At 41.2% G+C, this 21,560-nt stretch overlaps 1 protein-coding gene across 5 annotated transcripts in view; it reads left to right on the top strand.

Moving 5' to 3' along the window:
* LOC140211678 (A disintegrin and metalloproteinase with thrombospondin motifs 19-like) overlaps positions 1 to 21,560 on the top strand; it is a 387,009-nt gene that overhangs the window by 111,710 nt on the left and 253,739 nt on the right. For all 5 annotated transcript variants that reach the window (XR_011889546.1, XR_011889548.1, XR_011889547.1 and 2 more), the window contains one exon: positions 16,197 to 16,302. Coding sequence is in view for 2 of the 5 variants with exons in the window: in XM_072281716.1 (XP_072137817.1) it covers positions 16,197 to 16,302 (106 nt within the window). In the remaining 3 variants the exon portion in view is untranslated. The remainder of the gene's footprint in view (positions 1 to 16,196; positions 16,303 to 21,560) is intronic.

The following is a 21,560-nucleotide window of genomic DNA, read 5'->3' as shown; positions in this document are numbered from 1 at the left end:
GTTGCAATATTTTTAATCCTTTGGCACCAAGACCTTATATAAACTGGACCAGATTTCAATGATAGAAACTGTCTCTTGCATTGCTCTCTGGCAGAATTTTACTAATCCGTGAACATGCTCATCCATTAATGGTTACTTCCTGCTCTAGCATTGAACAGGTTTCTTGGGCCATCCTTTATCATGCAAAAATTAAAACCAACATACACAAATTCAATTAAATGCTACTGTGACTTGACAGCATTACAAACAAGTTCTGCTGTTTTGAAGGAATGGGTTCTCAGCTACCCACGACTACCCAGCTTTTCCCTTTGTCATGTTCGCTTAGTGTTACCTACAGATTGAAACATGACATTTGTTTCATTGCCACCGTATCCATCAGCATAAGCATTGAGTTTTCCAATCTTAGGTAACACTCCCCCTCGCTTCTTTGCCCAACTTCCCCTTCTCTATCTCCTTTAAATCCTCCACCAGTCCTCCCATTTTTGTCCCATCAAACCCCTCCCCACCATTATCCATCTTCATATCCTTCTCCCTCCTGGTTCTATTCATCTACTACACACACACAGTTCACCCACAGGCTCTCCTCCCCATTTCCCTCTGGTTCTGGTTCCATCTACCATTAAACTCTTCCCTACTAGCTCCTAGTATCACCTCCCTTTTCCAGCACAGGTGGCCCTTTGTGTATAATTTCCACCAGTGGTCGTCTCCCACCTTTACACTCCCCTTCCTCCACTTTGCCCCATCTGCCTCTCAATATTTAATTTCTTTTTGTTTGCCTCCATTTATCATTCATCTGCCACGATCTCTAAATCCACCATCCCTCCCCCAACCTGGCACAAACTGCTTGCCATCTTACACCCCTCCTCAGTCCACCAATTACCTCAAACTCCTGTCCACCATTCCCCTTCTCCCTTTAAACTGGCTGGAATTCCTCTCCCATGTCAGTCCTGGAGCATAGTTTCGACCTGAAACATCGACTTCCTTTCTCCACAGAGTTCTTCCAACCCTTTGGTATTTTTGCCTCCGTATTCCAGCATCTGCATTCCCTTGTGCCTCCATTTCTGTTTCAAAATTTATTTGTTTTTCACAACTTCTCTCATTTTTATTCCTCCCTATTGTGTAATTTGAAGTGTACAAAAATTAGTCATTTTTGAGAAAGATGCTCTTCGCAAAATGACTTTTTTGCAAATGCTCGCTGGAGAAATGGCTCCATTTTGTCTGGAGCTGCTTGAAAGCTGGTCAGATCAAAGCAGCTAATTACTAACATGCACACATGTCTGGGCGTATAGTTACCAAATGCACCAATGCTTGAAACAATTAACGTCTAGCACTAGATCATTAATAGGTAACCTAGTCTCATCAAGGTTGCATAAACACAGAAAGCATTTGTTTTGTGGTTAGTGGCCTTGTTTGTTTATGACTTTAAAATTCCATGCCATTTAAAATATTTCTGGCCTGTAAAAATCAGGAATATACACTTGGCAAACCAGAGAATTAAAAAGCAGTTTCTTCCACATTTCCATCAAAATTTTATCACCTGTGTATTCAAGTGGAATTTGGTGATTTCTGCCGCCTGGCTTGTGTTGTGACTTTTCCTAGTGCCTCCCATTGCTTTCAGATTAGTTTCTTGTTCTATGAGCCGGGATGCAATGATTAACAGAGGGAAAGTAGCATGTGGATGTATGGGAGAACCATCAAATAAATCGTGAAACGGCTTCGAAAAACCATATATAGTTTTGCCCCAGGAATTCCAACAATCCTCTGCATATATTCCAATGGGACATCAGGCCAAATCTATGGAATTTTTTCATACAATAAAATAAATGATCCGCTACCCTATTTTTGTGATGATATTCACAATCTTTAGAATGAAAAGTTTAAGGAATGGCTAAAACTAGCAGAAGTGAAGACTCTTCAAATTTAAAGATTGCTTAACGTGTTTTAAAAGAGAAAAGCAATGAGCATTTACATATTCTCTCTTCATTTATGCAAGGTCATTCAATACCATTTTTTTACGTTGTCTAAACCTAAGTCATCAGAAAGAGCAAAGCACCAGCCAGATGTATATTTAAAAAATATTTACATTAAATTAAAGCAAATGTACCTGAATTTCAAGAAATTGTATGATTCTTAATTATTTCCTAGGCAAAGAAGTTAAATTAACTGAAGTTGGAAATTATATCTCAACTTAAGATTGTTTACACTGTCTCTTTCAATGTGTAGATTGTTTCATGGCCATGCCTAATTTAAATTTATTATTAAAGCACATACACATCACCTAAGATTCAGTTTCCCTTTGCGGGCATTCACAGTAGATAAAAATAAATACAACAGAATCAATAAGAAACTACAAAGGCTGACAAACGACCTATGTGCAGGAGGAAACAAACTGCACAAATAAAAATAAACAAACAAATAAGTAATAAATAATATTGAGAATATATCCTTGAAAGCAACTCCATAGGTTGTGGAATCAGTTTATCGTTTGAGTGAGTGAAGTTATCCAGGCTGGTTTAGGAGCCTGATGGTTGAAGGGTAATACCTTTTTTGAATCGGGTGGTGTAGGACATAAGGCTCCTGTATCTCCTTCCTGATGGATGCAGCGAGAAGATGGTGAGGGCGCTTTAAGGATGGATGCTGCTTTCTTATTTCCTCATTTTTCCACGTTATTGAGGTAATCAGTTTGCATCATGGATTGTATTTTTTTGGTGACATTAGATTCAAAAGCAGATGATGAGTAGATTTACTACTGAGTGCCTGGAGGCATTAATAGATGTTCAGCGAGCATGAAGAGAGTGTCAACCTACAGCTGAATGACACTCAAATGTTTTTAATTAAATAATGATGCATGAATTTTGACCTGCAATTTTAATTTCTTGAATATAATTAGAAATGATGCTTTATTGGAAGTGCCTCCTCTTAACACAGTTCTTTTTATTACGGGCTGAGGGAAATGCCTTTGTTCCTATTTATGAATGAGCACTAGAGCCTTCAGAAGGTGTTCTAGATCCAGGTGACAAAACTGCAAAACTCAGACTCTTTTGAGTCCAAGCCTTCCACTGTAAAGCAGCACAATAAAATGATTTGTTAGAATACAAAGAAACAGTAACTGCATATTTCATCTCAATGTCCTGTGGTCATCCCATTGCAGGAATTTACTTAAATTCTTATCTGACATCTTGGATCTGGCATTAATAAGTACAGTATTTACAACTGTTTTAGGACTACGTGTTTATATAGCAAAAGTCTCAGAAGTTATTGCCCATAGCAGAGAACATATTGACAACTAGAGAGTAGAGGGATTAAATGTGGCTTTTAGAGCAGCTGAAATGTTTAGCCTGCAACTTTAACAAAACAGCAGTTGAATAGCAGAAGTGGAGAGCAGCATACAAAATCAGTTGGCGATTTTTTTCCAGGATTAGGGTAAATAAGCAGGGCAGGCTGAAGTAGCTTTCACATTAACAAAAACACTATTGTATGACTTTCCATACAGTTTAAATTTGGATAAATTCCAGGGTGTTAATAAGCACCAGGAAGTTGTGATGCACTTGCATGTAGGGAAGAAATAGTCCTTTTGCTGTCTTTGACAATGTAGGGTCTAAGCAACAACAGCTGGTTGCTTCAATCACTTCTGTTCTTTACATGTGAAGTAAATAATCCTCACATAGAATGAAAACCAGCTTGCTTGTAGTAGCAATTGATTTATGCCCAGTAGCTGGATTTGATGTGTCTTTCATGTTGGACTTGAACTATATTCACCAAGAATAAAGCAATGAAGTATTGATTGCAGCCTTATAAAATTATGGTATTATTTCGAAGAAAGGCATTCCTTCATCTCAAAATAAAATGCAGTCAAGCTCTTTAGTAAAATAATATTCAAGCTGTGGTATTAATTAGCCTGGTGTATTAAGATCTTCAGAAGCAAAACTGCATTATTACCTCTGGCTGGCCAATAATAAGGAGAATTGGAGAAGATAAACGCTTCAGTAATATTCTGAACCACGGTAGTATGGACGGGGGCCAATAGTAAGTGTCCTGAATTGGATCAGTTGGACTCGTTGCACATACCTGAAAATTAGCCAATATAAATGGTTAGGCACAGGTCTGTTTTCAGAAAATGCCACTGCTTCCGCACATGAGAAGCGCCACTGGGAATATCATCACATCATTAGTTTTCTGCTGAGAAGGCAGGTGGTTAGTCAATGGACTCATAGCAAAAAAGAACAGCCTAGAAACTGGATTGTGCAATAACTACTTTTGGCCGCCTCTTGTAAAATTTTGACTTTATTCGGAATACATCACGCTGGAAATTATTTCCATGTGAAATTGGGCCAGGCTCTTTCATGCGCTCTTCACCTTAGCACATGTGATGCTTCCCCAGTATTAGCGTGCTGCAAAATGATGTCATTAGTTATGCACGCCCATTTTCACCCATGTCCCATAAACTGGTGTTGAAATCTCGGCAATATGACCATTTAGGGAAAAGGTGTTGGGAGGGGGCTTTACAGTGCCAGTGACCTGGGTTCAATTCCTGCTACTATCTATAAGGAGTTCGTATGTTCCCTCCATGATGGCATGAGTTTCCTCCTAGTGCTCTGGTTTCCTCCCACAGTCCAAAGATATACAGGTTATAGGTTAATTGGCCATTGTAAATTGTCCTGTGATTAGCTAGGGTTAAGTAGGTGTATTGTTGGGTGGTGTGGCTCATTGGGCTGGAAGGGCCTATTCTGTACTGTATCTGTACATAAATACATGTTTACGTACATGCAAAGATCCAAGAATGACACCACACCATTTTGTTGCTATTTTCATGCATTACAGGCACACTAACTGCGTCTGAGCGCTTCAGACATGATTGCAAGCAGCTCAGAATCCTCTCACACACAGGCACACCAAAATATGCTACAGTCAACAGTCAGAGATTCCCCTGACATTTAGTTGCTGAGAGAATCATTCTGGAGGTGCCTTAGTGGCGATACCTCTGCAAGCACTCCCATTACCAGAGGTGTCATTATAGCCAATCAGGACAGGTGACATAGATGTGCATAAATGTGGCATGATGCTCCTATAGGGTCTTTCAAGGAAGTTAGAAGGAAAGCTGATGAAGGCAAGGCAGTCAATGTTGTCCACATGGACTTCAGCGAGGCCTTTGACGAGGTCCCACATGGGAGGTTCATCAAGAAGGTTCAGCTGCTTGGCATTCAGGATGAGGTAGTAAATTGGTTTAGATATTGGCTTCGTGGGAGAAGCTTGCGAGTGGTAGATGGTTGCCTCTTTGACTGAAGGCCTGTTACTAGTGGAGTGCCACAGGGCTGGGTCTGTTGATATTTGTCATCTACTTCAACAATCTGGATGATCATGTATTAAACTAGATCAGCACATTTATAGGTGACATCAAGATTGGGGACATATGGGACAGTGAGAAAGGCTGTCAGAGCTTACAATGGGATCTGGATCAGCTGGGAAAATGGCTGAAAAATGGAAAATGGAATTTAAAGCTGACATGTGTGAGGTGTTGCAGTTTGGGTGGGCAAACCAGGGTAGGGCTTCCATCCTGAGCGGTAGGACACCAAGGAGTGTGGCCAAACAGGGGGACCTTGGAATACAGATCAATAATTCCTTGAAAGTGGATTCACAGGTAGATAGGGTCATAAAGGGAGCTTTTGACAAATTGGTTTCATATATCAAAGTATTAAGCACAGGAGTTGGGAAGTAATATTGAAGTTGTATAAGATGTTAGTGATGCTTAATTTAGAGTTCTGGTCATCAACCTACAAGAAGGACATCAATAAGATTGGAAGAGTAGAGAGAAAATTTACAAGGATGTTGTCAGGACTTGAGGACCTGAGTTATAGGGAAAGTTTAAATAGGTTAAGACTTTATTTCCTACAGCGTAGGAAAATGAGGGTGATTTGATAAAGGTATGCAAAATTATGAGGGGTATAGATAGAGGAAATAGGTTTTTTCCACTGAGGTTTGGTGAGACTAGAACTAGAAGTCATGGATTAAAGGTGAAATGTTTAAGGGGACCATGAGGGGGAACTTCTTCACTCAAAGTATGGTGAGAGCATGGAATGAACTTCTAGCGTAAATGGTGAATGTGTGTCTGATGTAAATATTTAAGATAGGTACATAGATGGGAATGGTATGGAAAGCTTTGGTCCAGGTGCAGGTCAACGGGACTAGGCAGATTAATAGTTTGGCATTGACTAGATGGGCCAAAGGCCCTGTTTCTGTGCTGTAGTGTTCTATGACTCCATGACTAAAATCTAGAGACTCTTCAGAGTCACGTCATTCTAATCAGGTCTCTGAGGAACAATATATTTGCAAGATGTATATTACATCAAAACAAACTGCAGATGTTGGAAATTGGAACTGAAAACAGAAGTTCCAGGAAACAGATAACAGGATGGGTAGCATCTATAGAAAAAGAATGAATTAACAAATCAAAGAATCCTAAGCATGAAATGTTTTGTTTCTTATTCTATAGAAACTGCCTGACTTGTTGAGTTCTTCCAGCATGTTTTATTTAGGATGTTTTGTGGCTGCTGCAATACATTTGTCTATGTTCCCTTGGCTGGACTTTTACCCAGGCACGGCTTTCATGAAGAAACAATTGAATCATCTCTGATCTCAGGAAGGACCAGGCTATTTCTCCAGCACTGGGCTTTGCCAATATTGCTGGCCTCCTACAGCACGCCATTGACTGCTCATACACCCATGAGGACTTCCATTAACAGCCCAAATCTTTTCAAAAGAAGGAAAGATTTTAATTTCCTTCATGTTAAGATGGTTATGAATCATGACTGAAATTTTTGTGTGGCAATTCTTTTTTCAAGGAAACATACAAGATTCTTTTATCCGAAGGGATTTTGCTCCGTTTTGGATTATGTGTAATATAGTTAATAATTTAAATATATTAATAATTTAATAATATATTTATATTTAATAATTCAATACTATTTGAGAAATATTGGGAATATACAGTATTGTTTGATTAAGCATTCTTTGTTTTTGCCATTATTCATTACGTATTATAGTAAGAAGTAAGAGAATGGCATCCGTCATCTTGCCACCATGTCATAATTGGGTGCCTCACAAAAAGAAAACGAAAGAAAAGCTAAGTACGCATCGGCTCCTGTGTTTTTCTTTTGATTAGTTTCTGGAGATACAAAACATAAGAGTGGTGCCGACTAATTTTTAAAACAAATCCGAGATGGCTACCTGCAGTACCTGTTGAAGCACAGCACGTTTTGCTTTGGAAGGGCAGAGAGACATTCAAGTTAATAAAAGTGCTACAAGTTTTCCTTTGGAAGGGGAAAGAGACATTCAAGTTTTAAAAAAAGGCAGAAAACAGGTGAAATTAACAGGAAACATGTATGGCATGGGTTCATAATCAGTGAGTACTGGGTGATAATAATAATAAAAAAGCAGAAATGGCTGGCTTAATCAGGAAGATAGATATGTTCATTTGCACAATAGATAACTGGATGATGTACACTGAAGGAATTGAGCAGTATTTTGAAGCAAATGAATTTACTGATGAGAAACAAGTGCCAGTGTTGCTGGGTACCATGGGGGGAAAAGCATACAGTTTGCTTAGAAGTGTAATTGCTCCAATCAAGCCAGCTGACAGGAGCTTTGTTCATATTGTGAGTGTAATACAGGAACATTTAGATCTAATCTTCCGTGGATTGCAGAACGATTTAGGTTTCATAAACTGAATCAAAAGGAAGGGGAGTTCATTTCAGCTTATGTAGCTGAATTGCAGAAATTGTCTAAGCATTGTCAGTTCAATGATGAGTTTGATGATACACTGAGAGATTGTTTAGTTTGTGGAATCTTACAAGAAAGTATTCAAAAACGGCTCCTAATTGAAGTACAACTTACATTTAAAGAGCAGTTGAAATATCTGTATCAATAGAAACGGCAGCTGGAGGGGCATTTGAGATGCAGCTGGGAATGAAAGTGGTGTGAACAAAATTGTAACACTTAAACAGAAATCTTCCTGGCTAAACAAATTGTGTTACCGTTGTGACAGGGGTTCACATAGACCAGACCAAAGCAGGTTTAAATATGAAATTTTCAGAAAACACAACAAAATAGGGCACATACAAAGAACATCTTGGACAGGCGAAGTAAATGGACTGCTTAGGAAAGAGAAAAAGATTAAAAGTCAGGTTGCAGTTTCATAAAGAACACTAATCTGTATGCTGTTGATGAAAATTCTGATAATGCTGAGAGTTACTGAGGACTGTCTAGCCTTGAGATTTACAACGTGAACACTAATGAGACAAACAATTTGGCTTACACCAGAAGTGAATTGCAAATTAGTTAAAATGGAATTGGACCTTGGCTCGGCTGTTTAAGTTATTCCACAAAATGAGTTTGAATGACATTTCAATGATACTGATCTTAAGCCTGCAGATACCAAACTATGAGCCTATATTTGAGAAAAGATAACTCCTGTGGGAATGACATTCATAACAGTGAACTACAGTAGCCAATGAGCCACATTGGGCTTGCATGTGGTAAAGAGAGGAGGACCAGCATTGTGGGTTCTGATCGGCTGAGACAACTACAAATTGATTTATCCACCATTTGCGTGCCACATCTCCTACAAGAGAGTAAACCGAAAGTGAATTAAGAAAGATACTGGATGATGCCACAGCGGTGTTCAAAGCTGGCATTAGAAAACTCAAACATACCAATGGTAAAATAGTGTTAAATGCAAATACCACACCCGAGTTTTACAAAGTCCTTCCAATTCCTTATAACATCCTTGATAATGTAAACAGTGAGCTAGATCACTTCAAAGCTGAAGAAATTATTTTCATGATTGCAAGGGCCCCAGTAGTTCCAGTAACCAGATCTGTTGTGATTTTAAGGTCACTGTCAACCCAGTACAGAAAGTAAATCAATACCCTCTGCCCAGGATAGTGAATATCTTTGCAAATCCTTCTGGAGGGAAATACTTCAGCAAAATGGACTTAGCTGAGGCCTGTTGAAGCTGAGATGTTATTCCCATAGCACTCTGTGGGCTCCTTGCAGCATTCACCACGGATCGCAGATATTTTGTCAGCATGCAGTGCATAACAACAATGTAGCAAAGAATATGCAGAACCTTGGAGCGGAGGCAGAGTCTGGAACGCAGGACAAAGGTGTCAACTACCAAAGATTGTTACCAGCATCCACTGTCTCATCTCATATTTCTGCAGAGGAGGCAGGCGCTGTCTGCAAGGATATTAAACAATTCCTGAGCAGACTTCCACCAGAATTCTGCAAAATAAAATTCATGGGTATTAGCAGGGAGAACCTTCCATTCTATCTCACTTTATTAATCTCTCCATTTTACTGTTCTAGTATTTTCCCTGAATGTAACACATGATTGAATAGCTTCAACAGCTATTTTCAATAGCTTACAACAATCCCTCTGTCTTTAAAATGAATGGCACCTCATTTAAACAACTTAAAAGTCTGTATTAAGTTTTGTGAGTATCTCCAAACTGCAGGTCTCCTTGACATCTCATGTGAAGTCATGAAGTTTCTTTCCACATTGCTCCATTGTGTGGGATTTATCATTTTGAGGAGAGACTACTGAGTTCTACCTTGTGCTAGGCTCTTCTGGGATGCCAGGAGGGCTTCCTGGTACTTCAGACATTTCTCCATGGCCTGGGGTGATTTGAGCGATTATGTAAGTTACTGTCCCCTCTCCTGTAGACATTGTCTTCTTCATGGCAGCTGATGTGTCTTACTGCTCTGTGGCTTTCAAGGGGATTGGGCCTTTGAGGACCTACACCCTCTTCTATTTGTTGTGTAGCCAAGTGCCATAAGATACATGGAATTGGGTGTGGTCTCATCAGGAACTGCATAGTCCTGATTTAGCACAAGATACTGGGTGTAAACCATGCTAACACTGTTCCAAATTAGATTTTTGGCAAGCTCTTGATTTTTTTTTTCTTATTTGCATTTATACTGTTAGACATTATTGCTAAATATAGCCATGGTCTAGCACACCAAAAATGGGTGAATTCTGATTTCTAGGCAGATGCAAGCATGAAATAGATATGCAACTCATGTCTGTTTTTTTAAAAAAACAATTCTGTTCCCAAAGCGATCCATAGGCCTTCTCCTTTCCCTCTGCCCTGCTTCCCTCCTTCCACCTCCTAGTTCTCCTTCCTCCCTGTTCTCTCCCCTCAGACCTTGAAGTTTAGTCTTTCCTGTATCACTTTATCATTGGTGGCTGTGGCTCATTTTCCTAGAGAATGACCCATAGAATAAAATGCCTCATCCTGTTTCTCTCTTTTTATACGGCATTGACAACTTGAATTCATTTGCTTATGCCAGCTGGTGGCGTAGTGGCATCAGCGCCGGACTTCAGAGCGAAGGCTCCCGAGTTCGAATCCTTTGCACGCTTTCCATCCGTGCTGGGTTGAGCGTCGAGCTAGCAACTCTGCCTCGTCAAAATATGAAAGCCTGCTAAAAAAAACGCTGTCATGACAGCGTCCTGCTGACTCCACTTGGAGTTAAGGGCTTTCTTCTTCTTCTTCTTCTTCTTCATTTGCTTATAAAGTACAGAAGCAGGCCATTCAAGTCATCAGGTCCATTCTAGCTCAGCAGCAAGCCAAGATGAATATATCACCATTGACAGGAACTTTATCAGCAAGAGTCTTGAGGACCGTTCCCAGTTCAACCAGGAATCGTAGATGAATCAGGAGATCCACTCACGACTGATGTTTAGGACTGCAGTTTCAAAAATTAAGTGAACCTGACCTTTACAAGAAATTACGTTACAACCTACAGAAAACAATCAGAAGTGCCAAGAAATAATACCAGTCCAGAACTGTGTGCCAGAGCAGTCATCATTTGTAGCAGAGCTTATGTGCTATAACAGGTTCCAAATGAAGTCAGGTAGCATCGCTGGAACAGTGCATCCCATCCTGATGAGCTTAACACATTCTGCCATGTACATTGATCTTTTGCAGATCAGCTGGCAGGGGTATTTTCAAACATTTTAAACCTCTCCCTGGTTCAGTTTGAGGTTCCCGCTTGCTAAAAAAATGACAACTATCGCCCCAGTGCCTAAGAAAAACAAGGTAATGTTCCTTGGTACATGTGACAATAATAAACCAACTTACCAGTTTACTAGTTTATATACTGGAAGTCAACCATTATCAATAGAGTTGCACTTGTGAAAGCAGATTAGTGCATTTAGGAGAGAAGGAAGTTAGAGAAAGAAAATATGACCCATTGTGGGGTGAAATTTTAGTACATTCATTATAATGATTTAAATACATTAATACATTTATAAATTATAATATGTTCTAATATGCTGAAAACCTTAAGCATTTTGCTTGTTTCCACACATAACTTTCTGGGCTCCTATACTTCTAACATTTTCTTTTTCCCTGATATTCTTACATTGCTTCTATGGGGCCAAATCTCTTATAATTAGGCAAATATCATGACTGCAAATAGAAATTCCAAGTGTTCCCATGTGAATTTATTCAGGGCACGTGATCAGTAAAACATAGTTGGAAGTCGGACCGGACCCGCTTAGGAGTTTGAGATGACCAGTTTTGGGAAATTATGCTGAGCCGTAAAAATAAGATCCAAAGTTATTTCTGGAAACACTTAGCAGTTGTAACAGAATTAGTTTTGGGGATTTTCTTGTGTGGGGCTAAATGGTATAAACTTGTTTATGTATATTGTTGAGCAACACACACATAATGCTGGAGGAATTCAGCAAGTCAGGTAGCATCTATGAAGAGGAATTAATAGTCGATGATTTGGGCTGAAACCCTTCATCAAGGCTGGAAAGTGAGGGGGAAGTCACAGAATAAGAAGTTGGGAGGAAGGGGAAGGAGTACAAGTCGGCTAGTGATAGGTGAAAGCAGGTGAGTGTGTAGGTAGATGGGTGCAGGAGAGGGAATGATCGGTGACAGGTGGAAGACGCAAAAGGTGGCTGAAAAAGAGGGCATCTGATAGCAGAGAGCAGTGAACCAGGGGAGAAAGGGAAGAATGAGTGGCACGAGAGGGAGGTGTGGAGAAGGGAAGGAGTTAGAGGAGAGCCGGAATGCAGAATAAAAAAAGAGAAAAGGAGGAAGGGAGGAGGAAAAATTACCAAAAGTTAGTGAAATCAATGTTCCTGCCATTAGGTTGGAGGCTACCAAAACAGATTATGAAATGCTACTCCTCCAACCTGAGTGTGGCCTCATTGTGACAGTAGAGGAGACCATGGAATGACATGTCGGAATGAGAATTGGGAAGTCAAATTGAAATGGGTGGCCACTGGAAAATTCCACCTGTTGTGTCTTTCCATAGATGCTCCTGAACTGCTGAGTTCCTCATGTCTGTTGTGTGTGTTGCTCTGAAGTTCCAGCATCTGCAGAATCCCTTACGTTTGTGTACGTTGTTTACAGTCAAGATCTTTGACAACTGTAACAAATCCATTCTGTGCTTGTGGCAAATTACTTCCCTGGTGTTAGTCACTGGAACATTAATTTTCGTGAGATTTGCTAATCTTTGAAGAAAAGAAGGCTTGAAAAATCATTTAGATGATCGAAGTGGTAACCTCAGTCTCAAACTTAGCACTGATTCAGCACTTGTCTGTAAATTGTACGTGGCCAAAAATCTTAAATTTCATTCATCAAACCCAAAGGGGAAAAAGTGGTCAGTTCTCCATGGGAGAGACAGTATTTGATGCAGAATAGCTTGTTCAGCAGAGGCTCCATTCATATCTGAAATGAAAGAGAAGGCAGAAAGCAATGCAGGCTAAAATTGGAAATTCATCATTAGTATCAAGCTTAAGCTCTTTTTCTATCTATTAATTTTGTTCACTTTTACTATTTAACTTCATTGTTTCACATCAATGCCTCTACCCTGACCTTTGTACCCACTTCAGAAGAGCAATTACCTGCACCTAACTTGCCCAGCCCCTCCCTATGTGTCTTAACTCAAATGGCCCTTTTCATCTCTGCACCTGATTCCAATAACTTCTTTGTTATCAGTCTCTTAGCTTTCTAAATCTCATCTGTCTGTAACCTTTCACCTTCCCCAACACTCTTGTGCTTGCCCTCCTTCTCAGTTTGATCTCATCAAATTTAAAAGCACAAATGTATGTTCTAACTCAGTTCGTTGCCTTGACCTTGCTAAAATCTGTAATCTTTTCTGCACTCCCCTGGCCTTTCATGCTTTCATCGTCCATGCTTTCAGCTGCTTATGAACCTGCTGTTTCCTTGATAGTGGCATCCAAATGTCTTGCTGCTCAAGCCCCAAACTGACCTAAACCATTCCACCTTTGCCGACTGCTTTATGTCTTTTATTCCTCTGCTAAATTCTTATATTTCAGGAAATATCATTCAACTCTTGAGCAATGTATTCTTATATTTGCCACCAGGTGAAGGAACTCTGCGATTCATCTTTATGCCAAATATCATTAGCCCTCGACTTCTCCAGCTCTTATTTGCTATTTCAGTGTTGCTCTATGTTAATTTTACCTCTTTTACTCAATTGATCCTTCAGCCCATGATGCCTGTGCCAAACATGAGGTGAATTAAATTAAATCTATTCTACCTTAAATTGTTTCCATACCTCTGTTCCCTGCACATTTGTGTGTCTACCTGACTGTAACACCTGTGTAGCGTTTGTCTTATCTTGAGTGACTGGTTGCTGCACTCTTTATGGGAAAATCAAATCACATAGTACTGCACTAGGTGCAAGTGGACTATCAGAAGCTCTAGGTATCGAAAGGAGACAGTGAATAGTAAACACACACTTCTGGAGGTAAGTTTGTTTATAAAAATAGCAATATATACAAAATATTTAGATGAGTAAGAACAAATCAAAATTCCAGCATTCTGACTTAGGTTCCAAATCTCAAATATCAAACAAAAACAAATTCCTTTTTAGTTAAAATCAGTGAGATTCATTAGAACAACCTTTATTATTCCAGTTTCTCAAATTAATTACATCTAATGTTATTCCCTATTTAAAGGTTTACAGACTAACACTTGTCTTTTTATTTATCCCTAGTTAGTTATGAACTAATTGAATTTCTATTCTTAAGTATTATGGTTAACTTCAGTTCCAGTTCAAGTCAGTATATCTAAAAATTCAAATTCAACCCCCCAAAAATATATATTTATAACTTAACTCTTTTCACAACAATTCTCCAACATCACAACTTTTAAACAAAGTAAATCTCATTTAATAACTTATCAAACTCTTTGCAAAAATAACAGTTCTTGCAGAAAATCAAATTCAGATCCTTCGAATGAAAAATAAATTGATATAACTTGATTTTCAGAGCCAAGGTCCATCTTCACTATGTCTTTTATCCCATTCTCTAAAATCAACTACCTGTATTCTTTCTTTTCTAACCCTGCTCTTTGCCACCACATATCTTTAAAAGCCATTAGATTATACCCTTTTTTATGAAACTGAGCTCACATATAGATAAAAGGAGCAACACACTTGAAATGTTGAGAAAACTCAGAAAGTCAGGCAGCATCTATGGAGGGAAATAAACTCTCAACGTTCAGACTGAGATCCTTCATTAGCTCCTGACTTTGATGATGGACTTTGGCCCAAAAAATGTTGACTGTTTATCTCCCTCCATAGATGCTGCCTGATTTGCTGCGTTGCTCCAGATTTACATCATTTGCAGAATCTCTTGTGTCTGATAGATAACAGGAACCATTTCATTTTTAAAAGTCCTTCAATTCTTACAAGATGCTGTTTACCAAAATAAGAGAGCGCAGCAGTGAGGAACATATATAGGTATTGACTGAGGATTGGTTAAAAGTAAGAAAACTGATTTATTTTCCATGTAGCAGGTGGAAACTAATATGGAAAGATTAAATATCATCCATGTCAGTGGAAGGAATGGAAAAGTGGTTAGTTGCAAATTATTGAGAAAGTGAAAGGTGTTGGTGTTCTGAGGGACCTGGGTATCCTTGTGCACTGATGGTTAACATGCAGGTACAGCGAACATATACAATTAGTTGTAAGTAGAGTAATCTTGGTCCAATTACATAGGGCACAGAGAAGATCACATCTGGAAAATTTTATACACATCTGGTCTCCCTACTTATGGATATATCTGCAATAGAGGGAGTACTGAGAAAATTCACTCCGTTGGTGGTTGATACGGGGTGGGATAGGAGATATCAGAGAAGGAGAGGCCGTCTTACTAGGGCCTAGAAGAGTAGGAGGTGAACTTAATGAAATGCACGTCATTCTTAAGGTGGTTGACAGGGTAGATGTGGATTTGAGATTTTGCCTAGCTCTGGGGTGCAGATCAAGAATGATAGTATTAAAATAAGGGGTCAGTCGTTCAGGACAGCAAAAAGAAATTTCTTCTGGAAATGATCAATTTCTGGAATTTATTGCCCAAAAAGATAGCGGAGTCACAGATATTCAAGATAGAGGTCAATAGGTTTTCAGATGTAAACAGAATCAAGGGAAATTGGACTGGAATAGTAAGGATGTGCTGAGGTAAAATATCAGCAATGATCTTACTGCATAGTGGGTCTGTCTCTTATTTCATAAGTTAGGATTTCTGGAATTTTGACCCTATATTGTTTCATTCACAGCTCTGATTTGTTTTTTTTAATGCATTCAAATTGATATACTGGTGGTGAAAGGTGAGCAATCCGAACTGCTCACTCTGTTTCTCTTCCTACACCTGCTAATCGTTTCTAGGAAAATTTAGTATAGATTTCCAACATTTACTCTGTGTTGATTTTGATTTATAATCAAGATTGATTGTCAGTGGCTGAATAAACTTTGAGAAGTTATGGCTATGTAGCTCAAAGTTTTTAAAATAGTCAGTTTATAATTTAACTATTTTAATGTGATGGTCTCAGATATGAAATTCTGCTGACTTAATATCATAGAAGCAATAATTGAAGCTACTTGAAATCTGGTGTGTTTTTTTTGTACATGTGACATTTTTAAAGAAAACACTTAAAACATTTTTGCTTCAATTACATTTACATTTTTGCTAACTTTATGTTGTACTTCAAAATTTATTGCAATCTTAAGACTCAGACAATAACATTAAACAAAATTTGTTTAAATAAATGTTAAGACTATAGACCTTTAAAAAGTTGTAAGTCTTTCAGACTGAGTTATTATTTATCTATATGAGTTACTGTTTAGATTTTGTTTTTACTAGTATTTTCTTTTGGCAGGTATAGCATATCTTAGTGGAATGTGCAGTGAGAAAAGAAAGTGTGTTCTTGCTGAGGACAATGGACTGAATCTGGCATTTACAATTGCACATGAGATGGGTCACAAGTAAGTAAGAACCATAAATAATCACATAAAATTAACTGTTCTCACTGGTGAGCTGTAGACGGTTTCCTGTTTTATAATGTTGTTAAGTTGGCTTAAATAAGTAAGAAAATCAGATAAGCATTTAGTAAGTAGTCAGCTCATCGCCTCATGTTATCTGCCCGTCCAGTGTAGGCAGCTAAGTTCACTCTTGTTTTTGAGATTTGTATTGTTTTAGCTCTATAGAACACCTCCCATTTGGGTTAAATATAAATCTTAATAAACTGTTATCTCAGGAAAACATAATCAGGTCAAGGTAATCATCTTACTGGTAACCTTTAGCAACAGGCGGGCATGACATACAGATGTGAAGGATCTAAGTATGTCACATTAATTTCGAAATGCAGATTCATTTATCTCTGTAGAGCTTCAAAGTGGACTCAAATATGTTCAGTTATAATATTTTAAGGAGTAATTCTAATGGCCTGGGTCCCTGAAACTGTTTTAAAATGTATTAAAATGGGCATTATTTGAAATCTTCCTCAGTGGTTTGTTGTCCAGGGAATTTGTCAGTTGCTCACTCCCCTCATGTTAGTAAAGCACCTACACAAAATATCAGAAAGACATTTATCTAACTCATTGACTTGATGCAGCCTGTGCACAGAACATGCTGTGGTGAGCATTTGGTTCATGATGAGAGATGAGAAAGCTTGTTTAACCAACAGCCGTTTTTATTGTGATAAATTCAAAAAGAGACCGGATGCTATGACCTGGGGAGAGGTCCCACTCAGTCGCATGCAGATAGGGGAGGTGACTATCACACACCACAGTTACAGTCAGGGTAACCCACAAGCACACTTGTGAAATACAGTCTAACCCAAGCTAAAATGTAGCAATAAATGAACTTGAGCGTCCCACCATAATCCCACAAAAGCATTTTAAAACAAAAACAATACATTATACTGGCAACTAGGAATGCTGTAGTGGGCTGTAGACCATGCCCCCTCCCCAGAGCACTACACTGCCCACACCTGAGCGGTCAGCCATCCCCAGCAAATCCAGAGTCCACAACAAAAGCCAAAAATCCCAGTGGTGGCCCATGGGAGGCACTGCTTGGTGAGGCGAGAGGCAGGGCACCCAGAGTGTCACTTCCTTCCTTCAGTGGTGACTAAGCCCTGATACGGTGCCAACCGATCCCAGTGCAACACGGCTGCCTTCCGCTGCTCAGGCAACCCGGTATACCGCATCAGAGATACAGCCAAGCACCTCTCTCGGCCCCTTCTAATGGCTTCCAAGCTTGGGGGATAGTCCCTTCTTCCGGGTGGGGCAGTAGACCCATTCTGGGATCCCCACCAGGTTCTGCTGCATTGGCGCCCTAGACTGGCAGCCCGGCTTTTTCTGGAACATGCAAGTGTCACAGCAGTGCACGAATGGCTCCACGTCATGCCTCTGCCCAGACCAATAGAAGCGTTCACGCAGCTTTGCGACCCCAAAATGGCCAGCCCTCACCAGCCTGTGCACTGACCACAGTACCACGGCGCGGAGCCCCAGCTGCAGGAGATATCTGTCCTTGTCAGAGAATGGCTACCGCTGGAAGAGTGACCCGTTGTGCATCTCCAGCACGCTCCACTGAGACTATAGGCCTTTGGTCTCTGAATCTGGGTTGGACACCTCTGCCCACTCTGGGCCCTATCCCACGCTCAGCCGTTCCCTCACCTGCGACAGCGCAGATCGCTCAGCTGCTCGCCGTGCAGCTCCTGGTCGATGGTGGGAAGGTCTACCTCGCCACTGGGTGCCTGCCACCACCATTTGTCCCTGGTTTTGCTGTGTGGCGTTGGGCCACTGTGAGCTGTGCTACACTGCGGTAGGCCTCTGTGAGACCAGTGAGTGTTTGTTGCTGCCTCCGCCAGCTCTGCTTTCTGGAGTTTCTCTGCCGGAGAGCCACGGCTTCAGTGCCAAGGTAGAGTGTTACCCCTGGCAGATCCACATGGACCCCTAGTGAGACAACAGGTCCAGGCCAATGATGCAGGACTCCCGGATGTCAGGTAGCTAGACCTTGTGCTCCAGTGTGCTTTTCGCCACTGCGATGAGCAGCCACCTCTTCCCTCTCATCATTGTTCGGTCGCTGGTAATTGAAGGCGGCTGGACTGCTGTTGTCATCCACCCAGGCAAGGATAGCTGGTCTGTGTTGGGTAGGACACCCGGACGGATGATGGTGATGGTTGTCCCCGTGTACACCAACGTGTGGCATCTGATACCCTCAATTACGCAGTTCACGTATAACCTTGTTCTTCACTCAAACGGCTAACCTGGAGAGGCGACAATGCAGGAATCCAGCTGGAGGGCGCAGGAGTACTGCCCGCTTGGCGTTTCCCAGTGGCTGCGCTGGGCTGTGGCGTGGTGCTGGTATGGGGCAGTTCAGGGCCACATGGCCTGCCTCACCACACCGGTAGCAGGGATCGCTCCGTGACACGCAGCGGGGCCGCCGCAGTGCTGGTCGGACCTGCCTCACGGGCTCCCAGTGTGTGAGATGATGCTGCAACAGCTTGAGAGGCTAAAATTGCTTCTGTCTTCTCTGCCTCTGCTAGCACCTCGGCCAGCGATGACGGTGATGCATCCCTGCCTTTACGAAGGCGCTCTTCTCGGGCCGCGGGAGGGAAATGGGGTTGGCCATGCCAAGCACAGTGGCGGAGATCTGCGGCTAATGCCCCCAGGCTTTCTCCCACATGGCACCACCTGCTGACCAGTTCTTCCCTCAATGCTTCCTCCAGCAGCGTCTGCTCGAAACGCTGCTCCAGAACCACTACGAGGGCCCTGTAGTCCTGCTGCTCAGTTGGCACTAGGTCTCGAAGGGCCCGCAGGGCATCCCCCTCCAGCACCACTGCTGTCTCGGTGGGGCCCAACCTGTTGTGCCATGTGGCAAGTTAGACTTGCACCAGGTAAGGCTCCAGGAGGCTGGCACCTTTGTATCTGAGGAGCTTTAGGGTGGACGATATGGCATGAATTGCTGAGGCCCATCAGTCTTCCTCTTGCTCCTGTGATGTCGGTGATGCCCGCCATGTTGTCCACCCTCCTGTGGCTGCAGTATCTTGAGTTCCCCGGTGTGGGCCCCGAGGAGTTGAGTGATGTGCTCCGCCGTGTCCCCCAGGTTGTGGAGCTAGGGTACGGTTGCCCCACTGGGGTTCTCTGGCAAGGCACGATGCTTGGTTCCCAGGTCCTCCGCCCGAATCAGTGCCCCGTCTTTGGGTGCCCAGCCTGGGGACGTGGGGGAGGCATATTGCTCAATCCTTGGGTCTTAAGGTGTTCCATCCAACATAGCTCTTCAATCTCACTGTCAGTTTCTAATCTCACTTCTAACACCAACAAGGCAAGCATTTGGTCTGTGATGACAGATGAGAAAGCTCGTTTAACTCGAAAGCCATTTTTATTGTGATAAACACAAAAACGGACCAGGCGCTATGACCCGGGGAGGGAACCCCTTCAGTCAAATACAGTTGGGGGAGGTGATTATTGCACATCCTTGTTATAGTCAGGCCGAATCACAAATGCACAAGTGAATAACTGTATGACCCAAGCTAAAATGTACCAATAAATTAACTTGAACATCCCACCATAATTCCACAAACACATTTTAAAACAAGGACAATAAATAGTGCTTGCAACTAGGAATGCAGGGCGAGCTGTTGGCCAGCACCCCCATCCCCGGAGCACTGCAACACAATCTTCATAAAGCTGCGTATAATACAAATTGCATTTGATAAATTGTGCTGATGCACGTCCTTTGAAAGAGCAATCAAATTAATTCCATTCCTTCACTTTAACCCCATAGCCCTACAACTTTTCCCCTCAGCAATTTAAACAATTTTCTTTCTTAAAAGTTATTATTCCACTTTCTAACACCATGATTCCACATGATACACTCCAGACATTGTACCTACTGTACAAAGCAACATTTCTGCACGTGTTACAGCTTCACGATCATTCACACCTCTGTCAAATTACCTCTTAACCCTCAGCACTCTTAAAGGGAATAGCCTCCAATTTACAGAATCACTGTTCACTGGTGATATTCTGATAAAATTATTCTGTACTCTCCCTCAACATCATTAATAAAATCTGAATGCCTGGGACTGAAAACAATACCCCATCTGAGACCTAGCTAGTGATTTATAAAGAATAATTTCCTTGTTTTTCTGTGTGCCTCCTTAAATAAATTCAAAGACCCATTATTTTTAACCGCCGTTTCATCTTGTGCTGCCAATTTAAAGTATTTGTTTGCATAATCACAAATCTCTGTGAATGTTTTCCCTTTAGAATTACATGATGTAGTTATATTACCTGCCCTCGATCCTCTCCCGAGAATGCATTGTATCATTCTTCTCATAATTATAGGTCACCTGCCATACGTCTGCAAATTTCACCTCCCAAAGCCCATTGCTTCTTTGTGTCAAGGAATTGGACCCACTGGCACAAGATTATGCATAAATTCTTTGCTTGTACCTGCTTGCATCACATATCATCAGTCCTGGGTGGATTAGCGATTATCATAAAATTGGCCTGAGGAACTTCACCTTGGCAGACCTGATGGTTTCTCAGTAACCTTTGCACAGTTAATGTCACAGGTCAGGTGCTTATCTTTACTTCACTGCTGAGAGAAATTAAAGCCTGTGAGTTACATCAGTGTTCTTCGCTGCCCACTCACAAAAAGCACGTGCAGATTACACAGGGTTACGGTGAGATCACGGTTAAGTACTCTGCTCTGTCACATTGCTGTCACTGTACACAGCATTCGCCAGCTCCCCTTCTCAGTGGCTAACAATATGTTAAAGAACTCACTGATCACTTGCTTTGTACTTACAATTCCTTGTGAATTTCTGGTAGTGCTCACTGGTCCTCAACCCATGGCTTACAGAGACTTAAGGCCACTTGTGACATACCAGTTGATCCATTGCATTTGGCAGGGATGACCCAATGCGTTATCCATTGCCTGTATTTTTCCTCACTTCCATGGCAACATTTTCTAATGCCATGGGGAGTGTTCTGTAAGCACTGGCTTGCTTCCAAGCATTCAGCATGGCATTGATGCAGGATCTGTGATCTTTGCTGGCAGCTCAAAATGGGAATCACACAGGTCCCATTATTGCTTATGAAGTCATGCACTAAATCCCACAGTGCTATCTTTGATATATTTTGGCCTGACTTTGTGATTTTTTTTTCAGATCATCTGGGTGCTAGAACTTTCCACCTCAGATCTATAATGCACTAAAAGATGTTGAACTCCA

This window comes from Mobula birostris, chromosome 17 (assembly GCF_030028105.1).
Source record: "Mobula birostris isolate sMobBir1 chromosome 17, sMobBir1.hap1, whole genome shotgun sequence".
In the NCBI taxonomy this organism is placed as follows: domain Eukaryota; kingdom Metazoa; phylum Chordata; class Chondrichthyes; order Myliobatiformes; family Myliobatidae; genus Mobula; species Mobula birostris.
The sequence above is the reverse complement of the archived record's forward strand: the minus strand, read 5'-3'. Positions and strand labels throughout refer to the sequence as shown.